The 27704-nt window shown below is 39.3% G+C and overlaps 1 protein-coding gene across 2 annotated transcripts in view; it reads left to right on the top strand.

Annotated features, from left to right (window-relative positions):
• Positions 1 to 5474: 5474 nt before the first annotated feature.
• The window catches only part of ARHGAP5 (Rho GTPase activating protein 5), an 86760-nt gene continuing 64530 nt past the window's right edge, over positions 5475 to 27704 (top strand). Inside the window, exons 1-2 of one of the 2 annotated variants that reach the window (XM_025202468.1) lie at positions 5475 to 5754; positions 10672 to 14577. In XM_025202468.1, the coding sequence (XP_025058253.1) occupies positions 10825 to 14577 (3753 nt within the window). In that variant the 5' untranslated portion in view covers positions 5475 to 5754; positions 10672 to 10824. The remainder of the gene's footprint in view (positions 5755 to 10671; positions 14578 to 27704) is intronic. The other variant, XM_025202469.1, reaches the window with a different exon arrangement.

Raw genomic sequence — 27704 nt, 5'->3', positions numbered from 1 at the left:
TTGAAATGAATTACAATGTTGATACCGGTGTACCTAATAGCATAAATGAATGAGGAGTTCGTAGATGGCATTTTTTTGTTGTTGTGTTGATGTCGCTGTGCACCTTGTAAGGTTCTTTGAAATGAAAACCGTTTGCAGCAGTGACGTTGGTCACCTCCATCCCTGTGTTAGGCCTCCCCACCTTCCCCAAATGAACTTAAAGTAAATAACTAGAACTGGTAGGATTGCAAATGAATGCCCAGGTGCATTTTTTTGTTTAGGGATTGTTTTTTCCTCCTGTTTTCTTGTTTAGGAATGATAATATGTCTCTGTGGTACTAGGCTACAACTTAAATATGCCAATTAATAGAGTAGTATATATAGTACTCTATTAATATTACAGTCTATTTTATATACGTGTGTGTGTGTATATATTATTACAGTCCATATAACGCCTTGTATAATGTTTTAGGATTTATACATTATCACTAGCTTGTTGATATCTTGAGCAAACCTATAGGCATTTTTAAAAGGGTCTTTTAGATCCTTTGATGGGAATGTAAATAGGTTAAGTTGTGCAGTTGTGAATAAGATACAAGTAAATGACTACAAGCAAATGTCATCCTTTAGGTCATAGTGGCCTTCATTATTTTAGTGTTGCTGCAGTACAAGAAACGTAATTAATTCAATTAAATAGGTTATGCTCAAAATAAATTATTTCAAATACTGTTTTTAGTATCAGTAGAGAAACAAGGTGTATTTTCTTTGAGGTTAAGGATAAGCACCCTTTTAAACATGTAGTTATTTTCCCAAGGGTTTTTTTTTTTTTTATGCAAACTTTGTAGACAGGTCTTACTAGGCTAGTCTGTATGTGCTCTCTCTTCTGTGAATTGTTATTGGAGATGAATGCTGGTAAAACGATTCAATTTTTCTCTATTAAAGGGATTAAAAGGATGTTGACCGTTTGTTAAGACTCCCAAAGGTGCTTCCTTAACAAAAGGTAAATCCCTTCTTTAGGGGATGCCTTGCATATAATTTTAAGTACTTTACATCATTATTTTTAGTAGACTAATAGGTAAGATGCTCCTAAAATTATCTATAAGGCATCCTTTGGATGTGATGCTCTGACCTTTACCGAAAGAATATGAATTTGCTTCTGAAGGCCAGGTGTGTACTTGAAAGTGTTGCTGGCATAGCTGTAATGGTCAAGAGCATAAAAAGATCACAGTCTAACATAGGTAGGAAAACTCCTAGTGTAGATGCTTATTCTAGGAAAAAAATCCCTTTGCTGGTATAGTTTTTTTTATTATTTGGAGAGATGGTTTAACTATACTGGCAAAAGAACTCCTTTTGCTAGAATATGCTGCGTTACCACTAGGGGGCTTTGCCAGTACAGCTACAGTAGGTTTTTATATTGACTCAATTGGCTTTCCATTTTGGATGGGCTTTTGGAGTTAAGGAGCATCTTGTGACTTGGTGGATATGAAGGTGTTCTACTGTATATGGGTAGTCACTATAGAAAACCACTGAATAAATAATCCTATTGTGTGTAGTCACATAGCTTTGCTAATTGTAAGAAGAACTGATGTGAGGGGTATTTTTCTTTCCTTTTTACTTGTGTTGCTAATAACTTAATATTAGACCCTTTTTCCAAAGTTTTCTAACCTGAAGTTTGTTACGTGAAAGAGAGCATTCTCCGTTTTTCTCATTTGTTTTTTGGAAGCAGTTGATATATGGTAAATGTCTCGGATACTTTTGATCTTTTTCTGTGCTGTTGTTTGCCCTATTTGCATGGGCCTTCATTAAACTATGGAGAGGAAAGCACTTTTCTAAAAGTGTGACTGCAAACTTTCTGCCCAAACTTAGCAGGAAGATTAGGGGCAGCTGTAGTGCTTAAAACAACTTTCTAATTACCCAGTGTCCCTTTTCAACCTGGAAAAAAAACACTTTAGTTTGTTGCTGTCTTTTGGATATTATTTAGTTTGTACTTGTGAATTGAGACTTGTTTGTTTCTGTTCAGGTTCATGTTGTGATTTTCATGCATTTGCACAATTCTGAAATTTTTGGCAGGTCTCTGCTAGAGAGAATTGTATTTACATTTTTTGTCTTGAATTTTAACAATTTTAGAAATATCTGACCTGATTTAACTTTTTCAAATTTAAATTTTGGTCTTGATCTGAAATTTTCCCATTTATAATACTTAACATTTGCTATTTGGATTGTGTTCTTCATTTGTACGTCTCTAAGCACTTTGCAAAAGTGAATAAGCAGTAATTTTATTTTGAAGTAGTAGAAACTGAGGGAGAGTTGACCTGTGACTTGCCCAAAGTTGCACAAGAAGTCATTGGCTTTATAACATCTCCTTAAATATAAAGGCTAGTTCATCCATGTGGCACCAGGAATATGGGTTACTGAGTTCTGCTTTAGCTTCTGTAGAATCTCTGTCCCTTCAGTTAATGGATTTCAGTCTTGCCTTTGCTGTGCCAAACAATTTCTAATTTAGTTTCCCTTTTTCTTCCCATGATTTATGATTTTTTTTTTGCCCTTCTGGGCCCCCCCCCCCCCTTTTTTTTTTTTTCCCTTCCTTTCCATCATCACTTCCTTTATTACATTCACTTGCTGGTTGAATTCCCCTTGGGAGTCTTCCTTCTAGTAACATTTTTTTGACTCTTCACAAGTAAATCTTGTAGCAACTTGTAAATGAAGGATCTGATCATGCAGTCATTGCGCTGAAAAACTTCTGTTGATCATTATGAATGTGTTCAAGGGGAATTTCTTCTACACCAGGAGTATGCGATCGGGACTTGTCTCTCCCCTAACTTTGTGTTACTTTTCTTATTTGTTTGCTACTATTTTAATGCTCATCTTTTTGCTACTATTTATTTACAGTGATTTTTGTATCTCAGTTGAACAGCATCTTTCGGATATTTGAAAATCTGTAGAAGATCAGTAGTTTTAAGAAGAATTTCAGAGTTCTATAATGCTGATAATTTGCATCTTTGCTTTTTACCAATATGTGTGTCATTTTGTTTCTTAAATTTTCAAGATAATATGAGTTTTGGGATAGTTCCTGACTGTAATTTCAGTTCATAGTTTGCATTACTTTTCATTTACTAAATACAATATTTGACCAAAAACATTGCTTCTGGAAGACATGATTTTATTCATAGTTTCATGTGGTATTTTGTATTTAAGATTGAAAACAATATTTAATCCATATCTAAATACCAGGAGTGAATTAGGGGTCTTCAAACTGGAAGTAAAAGAACATGAAACATTTTGTGAATTCAGTAAGGGACAAAAAGCTTTGGTTTTATGTTTGTCTTCAGTTTTGCCTTGAATAGTTGTATCATCCAGTTTATGAAGTGAAGATAGCGGTAACTTGAACGTATTGTTAAAGATTAATTAGGAAAAATATTTCTTGAAAACTTAAATGCTGTAAATCTAAGAATTCTGGAATTGGAAATGAATGACCACTTGAATAACCTGTTCTTATCCTTTTGTTTTGCGTGGGTACTTATGTATTGTTTAAACTAACATCTAAAGTATCTACTGTGATGATATATAAATAGGGTGACTATATATTCTAGTTTGGCCAGGATAGTCCCAGATTCTTTAGGTAGTACCAGCCAGTTAGTCAAAAGTCCCAGGCCAGAGTCCTGTGGAGAGGCAGTGTGGTATAGTATACCAGGTAGGCAGGCATGGTTGCTGCTGTGTGGGAGCAAGCTGGGTGGACATATGGCATTTTAGGATGACCACATCCTAGTCCCTATATTCCTTGCTCCCACAGAGTAGCAAAAGTGCTTGCTTGCCTGACATACCATGCTGCTGCTCCTCCCCTTCACGCTTTGGCCCAGGACTTTTGACCAACCATCTGGGACCATCCTACTGAATCCAGGACTGTCCTGGTCAAATCGGAACATATGATCACTCTATATATCAACCACCTCTCTGCAGTTTATTTTGGTAATTTGTTAATTTGGTTTATTTTGGGCCTGAGGCTGTTTTAACGTTTGGAAATCCATTTGGTTTCTAGAAACCAAATTCATTTGAATACTAGTAGTTGGGTGAGGATGGTAAAACCAGAGTTGTCCCTTGCTCATTTGAGGTTCATATATTAGACCTTGCTATGGGTGTGAAATAAGGATCTTAAGCATACCAGGGACTAGACCAGGGATGAGCAAAATACGGCCTGTGGGCTGGATCCAGCCCGTCAGGCTCTTCCATCTGGCCCACAGTGCCCCCCAACAAATTGCATCTCACCCAGCCCTTCTGCTCACAAGGGTGGGAGTGAGGCACCCATGTGTACAACCCCACAACATACCCTGTTGGGCCTGGTTCCCAGCCTTGTGAGCAGAAGGGCTCTGCCCAGCCAGCCAGTTCTGGGTGGGGCTCCTTGTGCAACTGGCACCTGCTTGCTTGGGCAGCAGGTAGGGAAGTGGTGGGACTGGTGGTTGTCGGGGTGGGGGGGATGGAGTTGCACCTGGGTGGAAGTGGGAGTGCAGGACAAAGCCTGTGCCCAGAGGGACGAAAGCGTGGAGCTCAGCTGGGCAGGGTGTGGGTGTGAGGGTGGGGGTATAGGGACCCCTCACACACTGCCCCCATGGTCTGCAGCCACTGCTGCCTAGCAGCAGCAGGCAGGGAGGTCAGAACGCTTGTGCCTGGTGTAGGTGCAGCTCTGGCTAGTGCTGAATTCCAGGAGGGAGTGGAGCCTGCCCTATTGCCTGCAGCTCTAGCAGTGGCAGCAGGGAAAGCCCCACACTGGAGCCAGCTGCTTGCCCTGTTTCCTGCCTGCGTAGGTCCCCGCACTCCGCTGTGGGAGACTCCTGGAGTGCGCTCTGTCCCCACCTGCCTGCGCGTACCCCCTACGTCCTTTCTAAGTACACCTGGTTTACATTGTTTAGCTTCTCCAAAAGAGTTCTCTTCCCATTCAATAACTTATTCTTTTTCCTGCCCCACTTTGTTTAAAAAAAAAAAAAAAAAAGACTATAGTATCAAAACTCTTGAGGACAGCTCTTACCACCACACTTATTTCCAGGTGTTAGAGTTTCATGATCATGACTAATAATGCTACTCTTAGCTCTTAACTTCCTAGTTATAATTATACCCCAACACTAAAGCCTGTATAGTTATTTAGTTACCTGTTGTATATTTTTGTTATTAAAAAAAGCTGTACCTTGGACACCTAATTAACAAATGCTAGAGTCTGACAATCTCGCAAATTATTTCTAAATCACTGTCAAGATCCAGATCAGCACAAGCAATTCATAATTTATCTTGGTTTACTGGATGACTATCTTGAATCATTGTTAAAGGGCTTGCTTTTCAGGAAAGACTGAGTATGTGTGCATCCTATGACAGTCAAGACTTGTTCAAGTGTCAAGTGAGGCTTCTAAAATCCTGAGTCATTTTGAAATTTTTGGTCTAATGTCTATTGTGAATGTTTGTTATGTTTGAATATTTTTGTACTGTGCCATAACTTAAGGATGGAGTTCTAACTTGGGTTTTCTGCCTGGCCTCTGAAATAATATATATTTTTTGCATTGAAACTAAAGTAAATCCTTCTGATGAGTAGTTTGAAAGGTTTTTGCACCTTGCCACATACTGGCTTTCTTGTGCCTTTATGATTTTAAAATTACTAATGGATCATAATGTTCCTCTTCAGGTTCCTCAGGGAAGGATTCTTTGAAGGACACCGTTTAAATGTGTGACATCACTGCAGGAAGGTATCAGCAGGATAACCAACTTCTTGCTTTAGAACCTTATTTTTATAAGGGTAAGTTTGGGCTTTTGATCTTAATAATGTTGTTCTAGGAAAAAAAATGAATAGATACTGATCACTACACCTTACTTTTTCAAGTACATGTTGAAATTTGATAGCTTGTCAGACAACGTCCCATGGCAAGACAAAAAGTTCAAGAGAACTCTTTACAATATTATGTTTTCCTTTCGTATACTTAATTCATCAGTCCTTCTATAGGGTTGCAAAAATAGAAACTGTGTGATAGTATGATCCATTAGCAACCCCTAAATCTTGGAAGAAAGTGGACTACAAACCCACAACAGCCACAAAAAAAGAGGGGAAAATGGAAGCCTTTTTGCGTTTATTCATTTTTTTTTACTGATTTCAGTTTCTAATGAGATATCTAATGTAATTCGTCTGTGTTGAGTAATATAATTTATTTCTGTATCAGGGTTATTACTGTTCATACTTATTTAAAAAAACATTTTATTGTATACAGCAAATCCATGCAGTTGGTACACATGAAAATGCCTCCATATAAAATGTAAAGCTGAAAGATTGATTAAAAAAAAAAGCAAGGTGGGAAAAGACCTGTTGTGTAATTTAGGCTATTTTCCTGTCAGCATATTGCGAGTTTTTCACTCAGAATATTTACAGCTAGTGTGATTTAAACTTTCCCCACTGGAAGATTTTTGATTAATTGAGTATCTGTCAGAAACTTTTTCTGCTGATATTCAGAATATATTTTAATTAGTTATTTCATTGTGGTTACAGAACCTTATAATTGCTTTCATTTTCTTCTGTGTTTAATCTCAAAATGTTTACAAACATTTAGGGTAACTTCCTTTTATTTTTCTCGAGCTCGGAACTTTAAAAGTGATGCTATATTTTAAACCCAGCGGTCTCATGATCAAATGTGGGAGAAAGGAGTTGTGGCATACATAAAGAAGAGAGTTGTAGAAATTAAAAAGAATGCATCAAATTGAATTGCACAATTATGTCTGAAAATGTTTACCTTTTAGAATTTTGAGTAACTCTAAATATATGAATAAGAGAAACAAGAATGTTTTTCTGTTTTATTTTTACCTCTCATTTGCCAGCAGTTTGGCCACAGTCAGTTTTACTATTTCTTTTACGTTCAGTTTTTCCTGCCTGTATCATCTTTCACTCAGTCACAGGGGAAATAAAACATGAAAAATTTAAGACTGGATCTGTGTGGCTTTATGGTATGCAGAGCACCTATAATAGTAATACTAATATCAGTTTATATCCCACCCTATCCAGATAGTGATTACTAATTTTTTTAACTGTTTTGAAATTTTGTCTTTTTATGGTAGTAAAGATTTAAAAAAAAAAAAAAAAGACTTTGAACTCTAATTTATAGTCTGTTTGAATTCTTACTGCACCACAGTAAAGAAGTATATAGTGAAAATGCTGACTCAACTTCTCATTGTTGTGCAAATTGTTACTAAATTATGCTTTGTTTTTTAAAAAAACATGACTGCTTTTATTTGTAGTAATAGAAATGGTATTCACAAAGGATTTACTTGTACTAGGTGGTTTTACTGAGAGAATCATTTTAGTTCTGAAGTCCCTGAGTTGTAAAGGGCATAAACCAGCATGAAGGAATTTAACAGTATCCTAAACATTTACTGTTTTAGAATGTGTTCTGAAGACTGCTGGCAAATAGCATCAGACTAATTCAAAAATATTTTTCAGATTCCTGTTCTGTTACGAAGGATTTTGAATTTTTTCACAAATAAGGCCCCAAACTACAAGTGCATATTGGATAACTTTTTATTAATTTGAATAAGCCTATTAACATAGCACTGCTTCATGAGTAGAGATGTTTGTTAGTGCATCATATATGAACTGAGCTGAGTTTACGTTTACTTTCCTTTTGTAACGAAATGTACATTTTGTGTAAAAAATTACACTTTTTAATGACAGCATTATTGCTGGGATAATATTGTATGTGAAAGCTGTTAAATTCTGTATTACTTGGTATCATTAGAAAAATTAGCTTATATAAATCTTTTGTTTCTGAACAGCTTAGTACTTTTTTGGGTAGATGTTATTGAAAAGTTATATTGATAGTATTATTTTTTGTCTGCAACATATGAAATCCCTCAAAAATAATTTTTGAATATTGACATCTTAAGGCCTTGTGGTGTAATGTAACATGCTAACACCTTTAAGTGCCTTAAAGCACATGTTGTCCAAAATTCCACCACTGCAGGGTGTAAACTATGCTATGGCTGGTGGGAGCATCTGGTGGCAGTGGCAGTGGGGGGAGGGAGGGGAAGAGGCAGACAGAGAAGGTTTTTAACTCTATGCTAGCACTAAGCTGGTCAACATTTGTGTGTGGCTTACAGCATAATGTGTAACAAGGCCCTTAGCTACTAATAGTAATAATACCTTTTTTTGGTGTTTTCCTGATTTGAAAAAAAAAAAAAAAGTTTTAATATTTGCATGTTAATTTTACAACTGTTGACTTAATTTTTGGCCGATTTTGGAATATCTATAATGCCAAATTACTTCACTTTTTTTAGTAGAAGAAATGCTCTGGGGATCTCATCCAGATGCACTATTGGTGATGGATTTCCTGAAATGATAGAAATGAAAAGAATAAATTAGGTTTTCTGATGACAGAATTCACATATGAATGCTAGACTATCATAATTTGTAACCCAAGTCGATTTTTTTTTCTTGCCATTTTACTTATTTAGAGAGGCACTTATTTATATTCATTTATATAGGATATACAGAGACCTAATACATATGGAAATATGGCATTTTAGCCCAACCATAGGCATGTAAAGTCTGCTCACAGTGCTATCTAATATATCTCATTTTCTGATAGAAAACTATCAAAATGGATCACAACTACTAGGAGACACTATTTATCAAATGTATTTTGGATTCCCAGGTCCAAATAACCTCATGATCTTTAAATGTAATGGGTAACTACTAACTCATAATATGTTATCTGCCAAAAAGTTGGGTCTTAATGATTGCCTTTGAGTCAGAAATCACTGCAACTTTAAAATAACCATAATGAAGTTTGGGTTTCCATATTATGGTTATTTTCAAAACTTTTATTTTTTTTCTAGAAGAAAGGTGAGTGGTATGAAGTAATACGGTTGCTTGTGATTGTATTACAATAGTAAGAAGTATCATTTCAGAATTCTGTACATTAATTTGTAGAGGTGCACTGATCTATCGGTGTCACATCAAATCAGCACTGATAAAAGGAAAATTACCATTATTGGCTTTTTTTTTTTGGCTAGTGTAGCCGATAATGCCACCAATTAATATGCCTTCTGACCAGGGCCCCTGGACGCAGCATGCATATGTGCAGCTGCACGCATACATGTGGCCAGGGATGCAGCCAGGGAGAACGGAGAGCAGTGCCCTGCAGGTAAGTCTGTGGAGGGGAAGCAGTGTGGGGTGGGGTGTGTGGGGCACGTTGAGGCCCCCATGGTGAGGGAGGGAGTGCGTTAGGGGCTGGGGGTGCTGCCTAGCCAGGGTGGTGAATGGGACCCAGGGCCGGAGCAGGGAGTGAGATGGAGCTCTGCAGATGGCATGCCATGGGGAGGCAGTTCCCTGCTGCTGTGCCCCCCACCCTGGGAGGCATGGGGGGGGGGGGGGATGTCCTCAACGCCCAGATTTGTACATGGGGTGGATGTGGGCTGCCCACTATGGGCCCAGGGCTCTCTGCTCTGCTTTCTTTGCCCCAGGGGCCCTGTGTCAGCCGTGCATCCCCTGCCCGACCAACAGTGCTGGTGGTGGTGAGTTGTGCCTCCTGCTGCTGAGTGGGTTGGGGATGCATGGCCAATGTGGAGCCCCTGGGGCAAAAACAGCAGAGCAGAGAGCCCTGAGCCCCCAGTAAGCAGCCTGTATCTGCCCTCACCCTTCTTGGCTCTGCTCTGTTTAAAAGTGTCTCTGTGCCTAAATGGTGGTGGTGATGCTTGAGCTAAAGCTCATTTGATGAGCTTTAGTTCAAGTGCCCACCAGTACTGGGATGCTTATCCCTTAGACGAGCCGCCTGCGACTCTGCCCTGGGTCCCATTCACTGCCATGGCTAAGCAGCTATTCCTGTAACTGCCCCACTCTCTCTCTCTCTCTCTCTCTCTCACCATGGGGGCCTCGATCTGCCCTCTCCCTTCCCCCCACAACTCTTCTCCTCTACAGACTTACCTGCAGGATGCTGCTTTCCATGCTGCCTGGCTGCATTCCTGTAAATCAGTTATCAGGTCGGTATCGGCCAAGAAAATCTTTATCGGTGCACCCCTAAATATTTGTATTTCTTTGACCTCTTAGATGAATGACTTGTCCTTCTTAAGATAGATTTTTGAAATTTAGTTTGTATTTAATTTTTTATTCTTTCTTTAGGGAGTAGGGAGGTTTTAAGTATGTGTAATGGGCACAAGCTTTTGATTTTTATACTTTTTCTGCTTTTAACCATTTTCTTATTGAAACGTACTTAAGAAATAGCATGCCTATTCCTGCCATGTTTGTAGAATCAAAATTTTGGTAAGCGGAAAGCCCAAACTCGTACGCACACATGAATAACTATTCGTATTAAAAACTGCAGTAGAACTACTCCCATGGCTAGATATGTGTATACAGGATTAAGCCTATAGAGAACAGTTTGTAAAATCCTGATTTAGATGGAGATTTTTTTCTTGTTTCTCAAGTTTCTCTTGCCTTGAGATGCACAAAAGATCAAAAGAAAGAAAACAATAGAACTGAAGATGCGTACACTGATGCTAAATGCACGGTGCCAGCAAATTGGAAAAAAATGCAAATTATTTTTCTCTATTCCAATTAACATTAATGCCTCAGAGTAGTTTAACAGTTATAGCTGAAATGTTTTCAGGCAGGCCGATATTCAGATTGCAACTTAAGCTAATATTAAATTGAAATATCATCCGTCTTCTCTTATAGGAAGATGACCCACCTAATCTTGAATATCTGAGTTTCTCATGGTGATGGGCAGAAGAAAGAAAAACCGAATATTAATCCTGTAACCTGGGATATACAACTTTAATTCATAAAGACTTTTTTCAGAATGAAAGCCACATGCAATTACCTTGATGAATGCAGAAAGATGAGAGGAAAGTTATGATGGCAAAAAACAAAGAGCCTCGTCCCCCATCCTATGCTATTAGTGTTGTTGGACTATCAGGAACTGAAAAAGACAAAGGTAATTGTGGAGTTGGAAAATCGTGTTTGTGCAATAGATTTGTTCGTTCAAAAGCAGATGAATATTACCCTGAGCATACCTCTGTGCTTAGCACAATTGACTTTGGAGGACGAGTTGTTAACAATGATCACTTTTTGTACTGGGGTGACGTAACACAAAGCAGCGAGGATGGAATAGAATGCAAAATTCATGTAATTGAACAGACAGAGTTCATTGATGATCAGACTTTTTTGCCTCATCGGAGTACGAATTTACAACCATACATAAAGCGTGCAGCTGCCTCCAAATTACAGTCGGCAGAAAAATTAATGTACATTTGCACAGATCAGCTTGGCTTGGAGCAAGACTTTGAGCAAAAACAAATGCCTGAAGGGAAACTAAGCATAGATGGGTTTTTATTATGCATTGACGTAAGCCAAGGATGCAATAGGAAGTTTGATGATCAACTTAAATTTGTGAATAATCTCTATATCCAGCTATCAAAATCTAAAAAATCTATAATAATTGCAGCAACAAAATGTGATGAGTGTGTGGATCATTATCTTCGAGAAGTTCAGGCATTTGCTTCTAACAAAAAGAACCTTGTGGTGGTGGAAACATCAGCAAGATTCAATGTCAATGTTGAGACATGTTTTACTGCGTTGGTACAAATGATGGATAAAACTCGTGGTAAACCTAAAATAATTCCATATCTGGATGCCTATAAAACACAGAGACAACTTGTTGTTACGGCAACTGATAAATTTGAAAAACTTGTGCAAACTGTGAGAGACTATCATGCAACTTGGAAAACTGTTAGTAATAAACTGAAGAATCATCCTGATTATGAAGAGTACATAAATTTGGAGGGAACAAAAAAGGCCAAAAACACATTTTCAAAACACATAGAGCAACTTAAACAGGAGCATATTAAAAAACGAAGAGAGGAATATATTAATGCATTACCAAGAACTCTTAACACACTTTTATCCAATCTTGATGAAATTGAACACTTGAACTGGTCAGAAGCCTTGAAGTTAATGGAAAAAAGGCCAGATTTCCAACTGTGTTTTGTGGTGCTAGAAAAAACACCTTGGGATGAAACTGACCATATAGATAAAGTGAATGATAGGAGGATCCCATTTGATCTTCTTAGCACATTAGAAGCTGAAAAAGTTTATCAAAACCATGTACAGCATCTTATATCTGAAAAGAGGAGGGTTGAAATGAAGGAGAAGTTTAAAAAAACTCTTGAGAAAATACAGTTCATTTCACCTGGACAGCCATGGGAAGAAGTTATGTGTTTTGTGATGGAGGATGAAGCATTCAAATACATCACTGATGCAGATAGTAAAGAAGTGTATAGTAGGCATCAGAGGGAGATAGTTGAAAAAGCCAAAGAGGAATTTCAGGAGATGCTTTTTGAACATTCCGAGCTCTTTTATGACTTGGATCTTAATGCTACACCCAGCTCAGACAAAATGAGTGAAATTCATGCAGTTCTAAGTGAAGAGCCTAGATACAAAGCTTTACAGAAGCTTGCACCTGATAGAGAATCTCTTTTGCTTAAACACATTGGATTTGTTTATCATCCAACTAAAGAAACTTGTCTCAGTGGCCAAAATTGTATGGACATTAAAGTAGAACAGTTACTTGCCAATAGTCTTTTGCAGCTGGACCATGGTCGCTCAAATTTGTACCATGATAGTGCCAACATTGATAAAGTTAATCTTTTCATTTTGGGTAAAGATGGCCTTGCACAAGAGTTGGCAAATGAAATTAGGACACAATCCACTGATGATGAATATGCCTTAGATGGAAAAATATATGAACTAGACCTTAGGCCGGTTGATGCAAAGTCACCTTACCTTATAAGTCAGCTATGGACTTCTGCCTTTAAACCACATGGATGTTTCTGTGTGTTTAACTCTATTGAATCACTCAATTTTATTGGAGAATGCATTGGAAAAATTAGGGCTGAAGCATCTCAGATAAGGAGAGACAAGTATATGGCTAATCTTCCATTTACATTAATATTGGCTAATCAGAGAGACAGTGTTAGCAAGAATCTACCTATTCTGAGACACCAGGGTCAACAGTTAGCCAACAAATTGCAGTGTCCTTTTGTAGATGTGCCTGCTGGTACGTATCCCCGTAAATTTAACGAGACTCAAATAAAGCAATCTTTGAGGGGAGTGCTAGAAGCAGTTAAGCACAATTTTGATGTTGTGAGCCCTGTTCCTACCATCAAAGATCTGTCAGAAGCTGACTTGAGAATTGTGATGTGTGCTATGTGTGGAGATCCATTTAGTGTGGATCTTATTCTTTCACCTTTCCTTGACTCTCACTCCTGTAGTGCTGCTCAAGCTGGCCAGAATAACTCTTTAATGCTTGATAAAATCATAGGTGAAAAAAGGAGGCGAATACAGATAACAATATTATCATACCATTCTTCAATTGGTGTAAGAAAGGATGAATTAGTTCATGGATACATACTAGTTTACTCTGCTAAAAGGAAGGCATCCATGGGAATGCTGCGGGCATTTCTTTCAGAAGTACAAGATACTATTCCTGTCCAGCTGGTGGCTGTTACTGATAGCCAGGCAGATTTTTTTGAGAATGAAGCTATTAAGGAGTTAATGACTGAAGGAGAACACATAGCAACAGAGATTTCTGCTAAATTTACTGCTTTATATTCTTTGTCTCAATATCATCGTCAAACTGAAGTTTTCACATTGTTCTTCAGTGATGTACTGGAGAAGAAAAACATGATTGAAAATTCTTACATGTCTGATAGCACCAGGGAATCAACACATGCAAGTGAAGATGTTTTTATGCAGTCCCCCAGGGGAAGTTCTCTTGCTTATAATTACTATCCGGATTCAGAAGATGATACTGAAGCACCACCACCTTACAGTCCAATTGGTGATGATGTGCAGCTGCTCCCAGCACCTAGCGATCGTTCAAAATATCGCTTGGACTTGGAAGGAAATGAGTATCCTGTTCATAGCACACCACTCAATTGCCATGACCATGAGCGCAACCATAAAGTGCCGCCTCCTATAAAACCTAAGCCCCTTGTACCCAAGACAAATGTGAAAAAATTGGACCCAAACCTTCTAAAAACAATTGAGGCAGGCATTGGTAAAAACCCCAAAAAACAACTTTCTCGAGTGCCTGTGGCACCTCCAGAAGATTTAGACCAATCTGATAATTATGCAGAACCTATTGACACTATTTTCAAACACAAAGGCTTCACTGATGACATTTATGCTGTACCTGATGATAGTCAGAATCGTATTATTAAAGTTCGAAACTCATTTGTTACAAACAATGCCCAAGGAGATGAAGAAAACGGGTTTTCTGATAGACTATCTAAGAGTCATGGGGAAAGAAGACCTTCAAAATACAAATATAAATCTAAGACATTGTTTAGCAAAGCCAAATCTTATTATAGGAGAACGCATTCAGATGCCAGTGATGATGAAGCTTTTACCACGTCTAAAACAAAAAGAAAAGGAAGACATCGTGGAAGTGAAGAAGATCCACTTCTTTCACCTGTAGAAACATGGAAAGGTGGAATTGATAACCCAGCTATAACTTCAGATCAAGAATTAGATGAGAAAAAAATGAAGAAGAAAACGCACAAAGTAAAAGAAGATAAGAAGGTAAGTTAATGAGCCTTGATTAAGTAGTCAGTACATGTTTTTTGGAATTTTTTTACTCTCCCAACTTAAAATACATATAATTCAAAGCCTCTTCTTAATGAGGCATTAAAAAGCAGCATTACCTTATTCTTGATCAGTCCTGCTTCCTGTGTATAGTCAAAGAAATGCATACTTTTTGAGGGTTTTTTAATATTTTTAGCACAGCATAAGAGAGTACAAGACCTTATTTTTGTATTTGAGTATCAGTTGCTCACAAAGCTGTATTTCAGTTTGTCTGCAAACATATGGAAGGTGGTGGCATTGCTAATGTGTAGAAGCATAATTCATCTTGAAGTTCCTTTCTCATTTAGTTGGGCATGAAAAGTTAAAGTCAGCTTACTATTCAAGTTACTACAGTTTGCAGGGCTGGCAGTTCAAGGAGGAGGGAGCAGGGACAATTAATTCCATGTACTTAAAAATTGTTTAACTATCATGGAAGTTTGGATGGTAAGCAGAGTACTTTTTTTGGATACTTGTCTGTGACAGCTGTGCTCTGAAATTTAACGTTTTGTTTACAGTATTTGGAAATACACGTCAGTTGCTCTGATTGCAAGGCTGTGTCAAGATGTATTATAGATAGTACATCTTGAGTGTTTGAAGTCTATTTTTGGTCACTACACAGATAAGTCAAAGGTCTGCTAGCCTGATTTCTATACCTGGGAAGTTACTGGAGCAAATCATAGGGAAGTACATTTGAAAACATCTGGAAAATGAAAGGCTGAACATGAGTAGCCAATGTGGATTTGCTGAACGTGGTCTGTTTCTTTTGATAGTAACTTGTTGGGTGGATGAAGGGAATGTAGTGGACATAATTTATTTTAACTTCAGTAGGGCTTTTGACAAAGTCCCACATGACTTATACTCATGGAGAAATGTGGGCTAGACAAAATTTACCAACAGATGGATAGACAACTGGCTTAGTTGCATTAAGCAAAGGACAACTGTAAATGGATCCATGTCAGCATAGGACTCCACTCAAAACCTCCTACCAATGTTCTGTCCTGGATCTAGTGTTGTTCAGTGTGTTTATTCATTATTTGGATGTTGGAATAGTGTTTCCTGAGCAGATTTGCAGACAACACAAAACTGCGAAGGATTGCAGCCACACTGCAGGATAGGAGTAGAATTCAGAAGGATTTTGGTTGGAAAGCTGGGATAGAGCCAACGGGTTTAAGTTCAGTGCTGACAAATGTAAGCTGCTACGCTTGGGGAAGAATAATCAAAAGCACCAATACAGAATAAGTGATAACTAGCTGTATGGCAGTTCTGTAGATAATTATTATGGAGTTTTGGTGGTTCACAGACTCAGTGCACGTCTGCAGTAATGCATTTGCAAAGAAGGCAAATCCAGTTTTGGGCTGCATCAACAGGAGTATTGTGTAGGATGAAGGAGGTGATAATGCTACTCTGCTATGCACTGGTTAGATGGCATCTAGAGTACTGAGTGCAGTTTTGGGCTCTGTTTTAAAAAGGACATGGAAAAGTTTCCAAGGTTCCAAAGATGAGTGACAAATGATGAAAGGGCCTGCAAGGCAAGCCATACTAAGAGAGGTTAAAGGAAATAAACATATTCAGCAAGAAGAAAAGACGGTTAAGAGGGGACAAGATAGCAGTCTAAGTATCTGGAGGGCTGCGAAAAAGAAGGAAAACACCTTTTCTCCCTTGCTCCACAGAGTACGATTCATAGTGGTGGCTTGAATTTGCAGGTTTAGATTAGATGCAAGGAAAAATGTCCACGTTATTAGAATACTAAGGCTGTGGAATAGACTACCTAGGGAAATAGTGTAATCTTCCCTGGGGGGGTGGTTTCGAAAAGAGGCCGGATAAGCATTAGTTGCATGATTTAGGAGTAGCAATGTCTGGACTGTGCTGTGAATGGCATCAGTTGGAAATCCAGGAGACCCCCCACACATACATTGGAAATTGGAGTGGACCATGCTCAGCAACAGGAGAATGAAATAGAGCTGCCCAGTGAGCTTGGTTAATGAAACAAGATTGGAGAGAGACGACAAGATTATAGAGTGTATGATGGGATAATATAGAAAGGAGTTCCGCTCTCTAGTGGTGTGTAGAATTGTGTTTGCAGTTCCCAGGTTGCACTACAGAAATAGGTGTTTGGTTTTTCCGTGTTTCTGGGATTTGATTGTCACATGGAGCCAGAAGTTTTTTTCCTTCCCGTTATTTGCGTTATGGTTTTTTGTTTTTCTTTTTTTTTTTTTTTTGCCTTCATCGGAAGCATTGGGTGTTGGCTACAGCCAAGGCTAGTAATTTTGACTGGGGTGTGTTGAAGCTTTTGCTGGGACTTGAACGCTCTCCCCATCCCTGGAGTTTTCTGGCGAGAGGGTCTTGCTTCCCTGCTCACAAGTTGATTGTCACCTTTGGCAATAGGAGGGAATTTTATCCTGTGGTCATGTTGTCAGACTGAGGGTTTTTGTTTTCCTCTGTAGCAGAGGTTATGTAGTTTTCCTCAGATCTCTCAAGTGTATTTTAACAAACTGCTTCCTGTCTTCGCAGTGGCAGGACATTGGTAGTGTCATCCTTCCCCTCTTTACGTGTAGCATGTTAGGATGTCCTTGATGTTTTTATGCATTCTGCCTGATAATTGTTTATGAATGTTATTTGTCCAGTTTAAGAATAGGTTAGACAAGTACTACTTTAGGATAGTTTAGATGGGGATCTTGACCCAGGGGGTTGGAATTATGACTTCTTGAGGTCCCTTCCATTCCTACTCTTGTCTGACTATATCATCTTAGTAATGTTGCCCTTTGTAGGACCTCAGTTTCCCTTGAATTAAAGTTTATATTGATTGTACCTGAATGACATTTAAAAGAAACTTTATTCAAATAAAGGAGAACATTCAATTTTTTTTAATGGATCTTTCTGAATGATGGTATTCAATATTCAGCCCTAATTTGAATAGTCTATGGATGATTAAAGGGCCAGCAGGCCAGCACAAACAATATCGGTCTTTGTACCCATTAGATACCTGTAAGTTTGCATAATTAGGAAGATATTTATTTTGAAGCTATACTTTTTTTGGAAAACTTAAGTAACTTTTTGAGACTTTTCTCTAGTAAATTTTATTGTTATGGAAAATATGGTATAGTATTGTGTTTGAAGACCTTTCTTATATAATAAATGGCTTAGTCTGCCTGTCTGTAACAGTCTTGGAGTACTCTGATTGGTTAGTGAAACAGCCAATCAGTGTGGAGCACTGCCATGATGGAGGGGGGGAAGGCCAGTTGGCTTCTCCCACCCACCCCACTCTGCTCCATCCCTGCCGTCATGGCTGGGCGGTGGAGGCGGGGTGGGGCAAGGCCAGCAGCCCTGGAGGCAGTGGCGGTGCAGGTTGCTGGCGGAGGGGAACGGCGGGGCAACCCCCACTCCGCTCCTGAGTGGCAGTGGTGGTACTGGGTGGTGAGTGGCGGTGCTCCATCCCTGCCTGTGCATTCCCCGCCCCACAATGGGCAATTGGCTAGTCATATATGAAGCTGAACATGTTGGCTATGATCTGCTCTACTACACCGTTGGGGCAGAGCTGTTCTGAAGTTGGCCTGTACTGTTCTGTCAGGGTCATCTCAGAATAGGAAGTTTGTCTAGTTGCAAGTTTCCAGCCTCTGTACTTGAGGGTCTTACAGTTGCCCCTGGATGTTAGGAATGTAAATGTGACTTCACACTCATTTTGAATATAACATTTAACTTGCTCTTTGTGTGTAGAAGCTAAGGATTATGGCTAATGTTGTGTTTTCTCTAAGCAGTTAGAAAATAAGTGGCAACAGAAGTACAAATAGTTTAATGATATGGAGATGGGCACGTTTGGTTTGTGAACAGTTTGTTTTACATGTATATAATATTCAATAGGAAGCACTGAAAGCAGGATAATAGTATAATGGTTATTAATATTAAAACTAAATAATAGTTGATTAATCGTTGGGGAGGGCTTGGTTTTTTTTGTGGGTTTTTGGGGGGGACGGATTTTGGTTTATATGTGCATTAGTTGTAATGATTTAGTTTTATGTTGAGGTATGAGTAATTCCTGTCTCATAGGGCGAGTCATCCTAGGTTGTAATTAACTTACTGCTTCATTCTTTTTCCTCCCCTTACTTGCAAGTTTGGAAATTTATAAAATGTTAGCTCTTTGTTTTATTTTCAAAACAGTAGTAGGTTGTGACTTAAGTTTAACTCTTCCTTATTTGGAAGAGCTATATGGCACATATGACAAATATTCAAACTTTTCGAGTACTATGCATTAAAATTGTTTTATTTCCATTTCTCTTATTTTTAAGTGTTTTGTTTTTTTTAACCATGAGAAGATAAAGAATTTTTTCATGCAACTTGCATTGCTTGTGACTGCTGTTACTTTCATATGGTTAGAAGGATGCATGATTTTTTTTAAGTACTTGTTCAGATTGATTTGCTGTATGTGGCAAAAGAATTGGGCAGTAGGCTACCTCCCCTAGCAGTTCTTGTTTTTATTGTATTATTGTTATGTTGTTACTACTTTGAGAGAGAGGGGGAGGGCAGCATGTTTCAGATGGTTTCATAGTCCCCAGGTTCTTGTTTATAAATTTATTTTGGCAGATTACATTTGATATCTGTAAACGTCACAGTTCTGTGATGTGACCTTTCTTTCATAAAAGAATGAACATGTTTAGAAGAAAAATAATCATTCATTGCCTGTTGTTCTCTTGCTTTTGCTCTTTCCGTGTCACTCTTTGGTGTCAAAGATTTCTCCTTGATTAGTACCAGCTTTTACAGGCATCATTCTATAGTATGATTGGTAATCCCTTTCACTTGCTCAGGAAGCTCAAATGGGATGGCTGTCTAACTTTCTCCCTTGTTTAAGTAGTTGGTGTTGAAGGACATTCTTTCTTGCTGGCCAGAGGAATCCAGAAGTTTGTATTTACTCAGTCTCCTCTATAGTGAAGAGAACTCTTAGCAAGGGAGACCTGTCAAATCACTAAGGGTTTTTATACTTCAGTCTACAGTGATACAAAAGTATCTTTGCCTGGAGACTATTTTCAAATCTAGATTTTTATATTTAGGGTAGACTAACAGTTTGTTCGAATACAGTATTTACTCGCATACCATATGTGTATCTTCCCCCCTCCACTCCCAACTCAACCCTCCAAAATTGCAGTGTGTTAAGCAGGGAGGCTGATTTTCTTCACCAGAACTTCACTACATTGTGGTATAGAAGGAAAAAGATGCTGCTGCAAGATGGCTGCCTGCTTCTCTGTCTTTGCCAGGAAGCAGAAGGGAGTTTGGTCCATTGTCATCATAGCTGTACTCAAGTTGGCACCAGTTTTTGGCAAGTTGTATTCCATGACAAAAGGTTATAGGGCAGGGGTGGGCAATTATTTTGGGCATAGGGACACTTACTGAGTTTTGGCAAGCCATCGAGGGCCACATGACAGGCAGCCAGGGGCAGATAAATATTAATTTTCTAAATTTTTTTAGGGGCCCCACAGGTCAGATGCAATGACCTGGCAGGCCATATCTGGCCCGCAGGCTGCATTTTGCCCACCCCTGGTATAGGGTGTGTAGTCCTGAGGTAGCACTCAACAAAATTTATATTAATTTCTCTTTTGCCAGTATTGTCCTCTAGCATACATAGATCCTTATCTCCGTGAAGTATTTTAATCTATCAGGGCAAACAGAGGGAAGGTGACGGCTATTTATAGAGTTGAGCTTTTTTTCACTGCCTTTTGCAAAATAGGCTTTCCTTTCCCCTTAATATCCTAGAAGACTTTCCTACTTCTGTTACAGTTTGAATTCTTTTTTGTATTTGATAAAAAATGTATATGTAGTATTCTAGATATTACCAGTGCCTTCAGTGGCAGTAACGCTTTCCTATCTCTACAGGACATGTTTTGTCTGATACATCTGAGGATTGCATTGCCCTTTTCATAGCTGCATCACATTGGCATCTCTGATCAACTAGTGATTCAGTGGCCATTCTGTGATCAACTATTTCACCAAGATCCTTCTATTCCTCATCTGTTTCCAGCTGACAAGCTCCTTTTATAGCAAAAGATTTTATTAATTTTCAATTGCTGCCCTTTGTATTTTTGAATTTCTTTCTATGTGTATAAGGTCAGTCCTCAAGGTCATCCAGCTCTCAGTATGATATCTAAGTCTTCCTTTGTTTATCATACCACCTAACTTTGCAGATATTTATGCAAATACTTCTGCTCTCTTAATTAATTAATTAATGAAAATATTAAACAAGGTGTTTGAAGAGTTCCAATAGAAACTTCTCTTAAATGTGATATTTCCCTGTTCAGGGCTACCTGTTTCACTATAGCCTGTTACTTACCTACTTCATTATTTTTGATCTGTTTCTTTGTTAGTAACTTCCAATGCTGTTTTGTATAAAAAAACCCCCCAAAAAACTACTGAAGTCCAGGTTGATGTACTTGCTTAAAAAAATCAGTTATTTATGCAATTTATATGCTGTCCTTTCCAGCAAAGGCTCAGGGCAGCTTATAGTAAGAGAAATGGAACAAATTAAAAAGGGCAAGTAGAATAAATATAACAAAATAAAGCAGAGACCAGCTAAGCATTTTGACCTACCCTTGGTTGCTAAATGTCTGCCCAAATAGGAAGGTCTTGCTGTGCTTCTAGAAGATGTCTAGGCAAACTGGAGCTTTTAGGATTCAGTTGACCTTGGGGATTATAGTGGGACGTAAGGGAGAAGGTAGTCCCTTGGGTATGTCGGATCCAGATCACATAGGGGCTTTTAAGTCAAAATTAGCACCTTGTACTGTGCTTGGAAACTGATTGTAAGTCGGTGCAGATGGTGCTTCTGGCAACCTGCCCTTGTCAGAAGGTGGGATGGTGCATTGTGCACTAGCTGCAGCTTCTGGATTGTTTTCAAGGGTAACCCTGAGAAAAACACTTTGCGGTAGTTTAACTTTGAGGTTAAGAAGGTGTGGATGATGGTGGCCGCATCAGAGTCTGAAAGAAAAGGTCACAAATGGAGTTGGTGAAAGGCACTCCTAGCTGTGACTACTACCTGAAGACCTAGTTACAGCAGAGGATCCAGGAGCACCCCATTGCTGTGAACCTGAGTGACATTGGGAGGCTTGGTGCCATCAGTGGTATCTGTCCCAGTCCTCTTAAGTCATGTAGTTTGCCCTAGAAAATGTATATGTTTGACTATCATCTCTGTCTTGTTTGGATTCAGCCTTGATGTGTTCACTTGCATCCAGTTCCCACCTGCAGCCAAGCACTGGGAAAGGACTGAGTATGGGGCCCAGGGTCAGAAGAGAAGGAGAGGTGGAGCTGGGTGTCATTGGCATACTGATGGCACCCCATGCCAAACCTATGCACCCTCTTGCCAGTGGCTGTATATACACATTGAACAGGAGTGGAAGATGAGGGGGAGCCCTGGGATGTCCCACAGGAAAGGTGTGGGGATGACAAGCATTCACCTATCGTAACCCTCTGGGACCTCTCTGCTAAGAAAGAGCAGAACCAATTTAGAGCTATCCTGAAAATATCCTCTGTCAGCACCCTCACGGTCAACTGTATCAAATGCTGCTTAAAGACGGAGTATGCAGCACATTGTTAATTTGTTATAGTAGAATAAAACTGTTGTAGCCATGATGGTCCAAAAATTGAGAAGCAACGATTTCTTTGGGTGATTTACTGGATCAACTACATACTTTATCCCAACTCTGTAGTTGGTCCAATAAAAGATATCACCTTAAGAAATCTTTGCGTTTTGCATAGTTGTGGAATTCATTGCCACAGGAGGTGGTGGAGGCACATAATATAGCCAGGTTTAAAAAGGGACAGAATAAATTAATGGATGATAGATCTGTTAATGGCTGTTATGAAAGATGGTTGGAGATGTTTCCTCTGGGGTCTCTAAACCTATAATGGTGGATGCCAAGAAGGAAACTGAACAGGGGATAGGTCACTAGAGCTATCTGGTTTAGTTTTTCCTGATCTATAGCATCCTCTTTTGCCAGTGCTGGAGACTGGGTACAGGGCTAGCTGGACCTTTGATCTGACCCAGTATTGCATTTACTTTCTTATGAGTAAGATCCGCAGGACACAACTTTCCCTGTTGATCTCCAGGCAAGGATCCTTGACTAAAGTCATGAGCACAGTTCAAGTGCTTAAATCCAGGATGAAAGCCAGACAAGTGCAGGAAAGCAGTGACATCTAGATGAGCCTGGAGTTGTTGGGTGACTCAGGTTGTTATTAGTTATCAGGTTAGTTAGCATAGACCTTTGGAAAACTGGCATTGCATTCTATCCTGTTTCCATTAACCTCAAGAGTCTCTATTCTTTCCTTCCAAATTTATTTTAAAGCCTTGCATGCTATTGTGGTCAGACTAATGGGTCTGTAGTTCTCTGGATCACTTCTTTTCCCTTTCTTAATTGCAAGTACTTCACTTGTTCACTAGTCATATAGCAACCACCCATTTACAGATTTAGTAAAAATGCTTGCTACCAGACCTGAAACTTCATGTCTGTTCATTCAGTTCTCAGATGGAAATTAATTATCTGGTCCTCCCAATTTGAGTGCACTAAGCTCTTTTAGTTTTTGCTTCCATTTCCTGCAATAATTCCCATTAGCTATCTACCTGTTTTATTTTTTTTTCCCCTCCATGGTCAGTGTTTCATTGGAACACATTGGTGTTCCCCTCCATGGTCTTTGTTGAAAACTCAGGTAAAACTTATGTTTAACGTATTGACTTTACCTAGAAATATAACAGCACTATTAACATTTTTAGAGATGTGGCTGAAAACTTTGTTTCATTTTGAGTATTTTCCATAAATGTCAAGCTGAACTTAATCAACTTTCTGATGTATCATACTACTTTTGAACTTTTTGGAGTGGGCAGCAACGAGGAATTTTCTTGCAGTTACTTCACCTGGGGCAACATTGTGATGCTTGACAGTGGAACTAGGGAACTGTTTCAGGTGCATTAAATGCCACTCCCAACACACTTGTGCCTAGCCAGGGTGGAGCAAAAGAGGGTACAGTTTGCTGGAATAAATGGGAACAGCAAGAAATGGGAGCTTGTATTGGGAACAAAAACTGTATGCATTTGGACAGGAGCCTGATGACTAGAGGGAAAGGGCAGGAATAGCAACTGTGGTAGAGAAATAGGCACATACTGGAAGGGCTGAGGCAGAAGGCTCTATAACCTTAAGAAATGAGTACATGGACTTGAACCCAGTATTTTTTAAATCTCTCTGTGGTTTTCCAAACAGCTGTGAAATCCATTAGTAAAATGTCTTCGCTTTCATCACCGTTGTTGGCAATGTGGAAAGAGGAGTCTTTTACTTCTACCAGTTACTCAGTTAATTGAAGCAGTTTCCAGTGGTGATGTTGATGTACAAGAAATCACAGTGGCTCCACATGAATGTCTCTTTTGGGCTTTTCAGTATGTGTATTTTTGAAAAATAAAATGAAATACAAAATGACTACCATTTCTTAAGGTTGGAGAGTCAAACATTAAGTGAAAGCCTGACTTGACAGCCTATTTATTTCCTACTGCAGAGGCTAAGTCAGTATTTCTCTGAACACTGAATAAATACTATTTACTATTTAGTTTATTTTGGATCTCTTTATCCAATTAAATTACTAAATGTTATATTTACTTTTATGAAATTAATGTGCACTAAAAAATTACCCTTTTAAATGCTCTTGGTTTTTTTCAGTGAACATTGTTGAAGGAAGTAGTTGCAGCATTTAGGTTTCCTTTTTCTGCCTTGCAAGGCATATTGATAATTTTTTTTTTTTGTAGTCCTTTGTTTGGCTATTAGAGGGAGTAGATATCCTAAATAAAACTTGTGAGGTGGGGAGATGGTCTTATCCTAAAAATCATACTTTCCTAATATTCTGCTAATATACTTCTATTTTTAAAAATATGCATCTTTAATCTGCAGGATTTAAATGGATGGACTCTTCAAGTGTTAGTCTGTAATATGTGTTTGAAAGTTGGAATCGGCTTAAAATGGATGTACTTCTATTTTTGTTGCGAAGTGTTTTCATTTACTTGACCTAGGCTTCAAGTCAAACCCTTAGTCACTGAGATCTTGTAAAAACTGTGGGAAATCATCAGGTCAAAAATAATTTAGGAAATGGTGACATGACATATATTTTAAAATACTTACCAGTGTGCTAAGATTAGAAGAGCTACGAACTGATCTAACCTGACAGCTGGGTATTGAATCAGAATCTCTCAATACAGTTATGGTATAAGAAGATCCAGTATTTTTGCTTTATGTTTACCATATGTTTTGTTTTACTCAGCTTGGATAATAAAACTGTACTGTCAGTCAAACCATCAACAACTGTTACTTTTTTAATAATATAGGCTTATTAAATCAGATAAAACTTGAAAGCTGTAAACATTAGAAGTAAGAATGTAAGTACCTTACTGGGTCAGATCAGTGGTCCATCTAGCCCAGCATTCTGTCTTCGGCAGTAGCAGGTGTGGATGCTACAGAGGGAGAGCACTAAACCAGATATCTCTAGAGTGATCTGTTCCATGTTAAATACCTTCTCTGGCATCCACTATTTATTGACTTAGAGATGCTGGAGGAAACATCTCCAACTGATCGTATTCGAACAGTTTAGAAAACCAACCATTTTTACCTTGATGGTGACTTGCAGATTCACGTTTTTCATTTTTCCCCCTTTGTATAAAGCAAATTCTGAAGTCTCTTTTATGTTAAGGATATTTTCCTTGTTATATATGTTGTAGTAGGGATGCAGTGTTGTTGTACCTGTGATGGTCCAGGAAATGTATGCTAGGGAAGGATTTTTGTGATATCTTTTATTGGACCAACTATATGGTTGAATGCTTTTGAAAAAGCTTTTCTGCATCAAGTGCCCTTTTAGATCACCTCCTCAGGCATGCCCCTGCCTCTGCCCAGCAGTGTAACATAGGGAGGGGTGGGTGAGAGTGAGAGGGTACCAGCTTCAGATGCCAGCTTAGGGGGGTGTGCCAGAATGATGCCACCCCACCTGGCTTTGCTATGGTAGAAACAACCCCACACTGCCTGGCTAGTGGAGCCAGGCTAGAGCAGGGGAGGTGGGTTCAGAGCCACCAGGGGCAAGTAAGACTATCTTCTCCTCATTAGGCTTGTTAGCTTGTTTGTCAGGTTGCTGTAGGCCTCTAATTTTGAAATGGACAGGACCTACTGAGTTTCATGGCTACTTACAGCTACAGTCAGTGTTGCACTGGGAACAGCTAGAATAGTGATGCCCAACCTTCCAGCTCTGCAGGCTGGATGAGTGGTGTGGGGCTGGTCTCTGGGTGGATCTGGTCAGTGACCCAGTGCTTTGGCCTCTTGCACATGCACAATGGCATTATTTAGCATGCAGAGCCATGTCATCCGGCCCATGGGGCTCCACATGGGTCTGAACATTTGGCAGCAGGGGAGCTGCAATTAATTCTGCCACTACTTTAGTGCTGCCAAGTTTTCTGATACCTGGTGAGACTCCTGGAGTAGATGAAATGGCTTCTTGGTGCATATTTGGCCAGCGGCCTGGAGGTTGAACACCAGTGAGCTAGAAGGATTGACTTTCCACTGGCAAATGAATGTGCTTAAACTTTTGCCTGTAGTTTTGGCTGCAGAATTCTGGTTCTTGTTGCCCAGCAAATGTTCTACTGAGCTGTCAGCCTGTTGCAGGCACCCTTGGCTACTCTGTTCACTCTAGCCAACTGGGACTTTCTGGGTAGGGCGTGATATAAACCTAAATAAAGCCAATCTTTTCAAAAGAAGGTGAGGGGAGTCTGAAGGTACGATATTTTAATATCTTTGGTGAGCTCCCTGATGGAGATATGAATTTCCCTTGATTCCTTAGAAATCAAGGAGTCCAAGGTTGAGAAGGGTAAGCCTATTTGTTTGGTTTTTTTGTGTTCGTTTTTTTTGTTAGCATTATACTTTCTGGTCAGTCACAGTACTGTCGGTTGCTGACTTTATGGAAGAGCAGCACCCTTCCTCCCCTTACCTACAGTGCGTGTCTGTGTGTCTGACAAATCTCCATTTTAAGACCTAGTTTGTTAATAGACATTGGCATGTAAAAACTTTTTTATTGGACTATAGAAAGCAGGGTGGCATTGATTTAAATCACTGGTTAGGAAGCCTTGATTTAATCATTGTTTTATACAAAAAGTGCATTCTTGTTGTTTGATAGCCTTTATTCATTTAACTCCTTGAAAATGTACTTTTAGAGAAAGGTAAGGGCTTGACTGTGTGTATACAAACTTGCAAAAAGACAAGAGGGCTGATAGATGGGTAATTAGGTCTGTTATCTGTCATCTCCATATACAGCTATTAACAAAGATGTTATCTCTGGAGGCAACAAATTCTCCCTATGCCTGGAGAAGGGCATTTGTGCTCAAAAGCTTGCAAAGAAGAATTTTTCTAACTGTTTAGTTGGTCTAATATAAAATACCACATCTACCCAAAGAACCTCTCTGCCTAAGATCTTTGGAGACACAAATCCACAGTTTGAGAACTGAAACTAAACATCACAGAAATGGGAGATGCTATAACATTTAGTAACTTAATGGGATGTTCTAGACTGAGGACTGAGTCCCATTGGGTAGAGTGATTTTCTTTAATCTTCACTAATTTATAGAGGAGCCTCTGGGAATCCCATAAGATCGGGCCCCTAATATAGCTTATGGCCTATTATGACCTATTTATAAAATTTCTAAAAAGGTTATAGGAATATATTGTATATAAACAGAAGTTATAATCCCTATTGCAGAGTGGTGTCCCTATTGCAGAGTGGCGGAAGGGGCGAGGTGGGAGGGAAGGGCCATGGAGGGGCAAGTTGAGGCCCCCGTGGTGAGGAAGAGAGTGGGGCTTGGGTAGGGGCAGGTGCTGTACAGACGGGGCAGGCGTGGGATGGAGCTGTGAGTGCCTTGTCTGGCGAGTGGCTCCCACTGCTGTGTGCAGCCTGGGAGGTCATGAGGGAAGTATGCCCCTGGATCTGTTTGTGAGGGTGAGTTACCACTGTGGGCTGGGGCTGGCGCTGGGCTCTTCCCAGTGGGGCGGGGGTTGGGCCAGGCTGTGCTCGTGGTGGGTGGCAGCAGTGCTGGGAGC

The sequence above is a fragment of the Alligator sinensis genome, unplaced genomic scaffold, assembly GCF_000455745.1.
Source record: "Alligator sinensis unplaced genomic scaffold, ASM45574v1 scaffold720_1, whole genome shotgun sequence".
Lineage (NCBI taxonomy): Eukaryota > Metazoa > Chordata > Crocodylia > Alligatoridae > Alligator > Alligator sinensis.
This window is presented reverse-complemented; position numbering and strand designations above follow the sequence as displayed.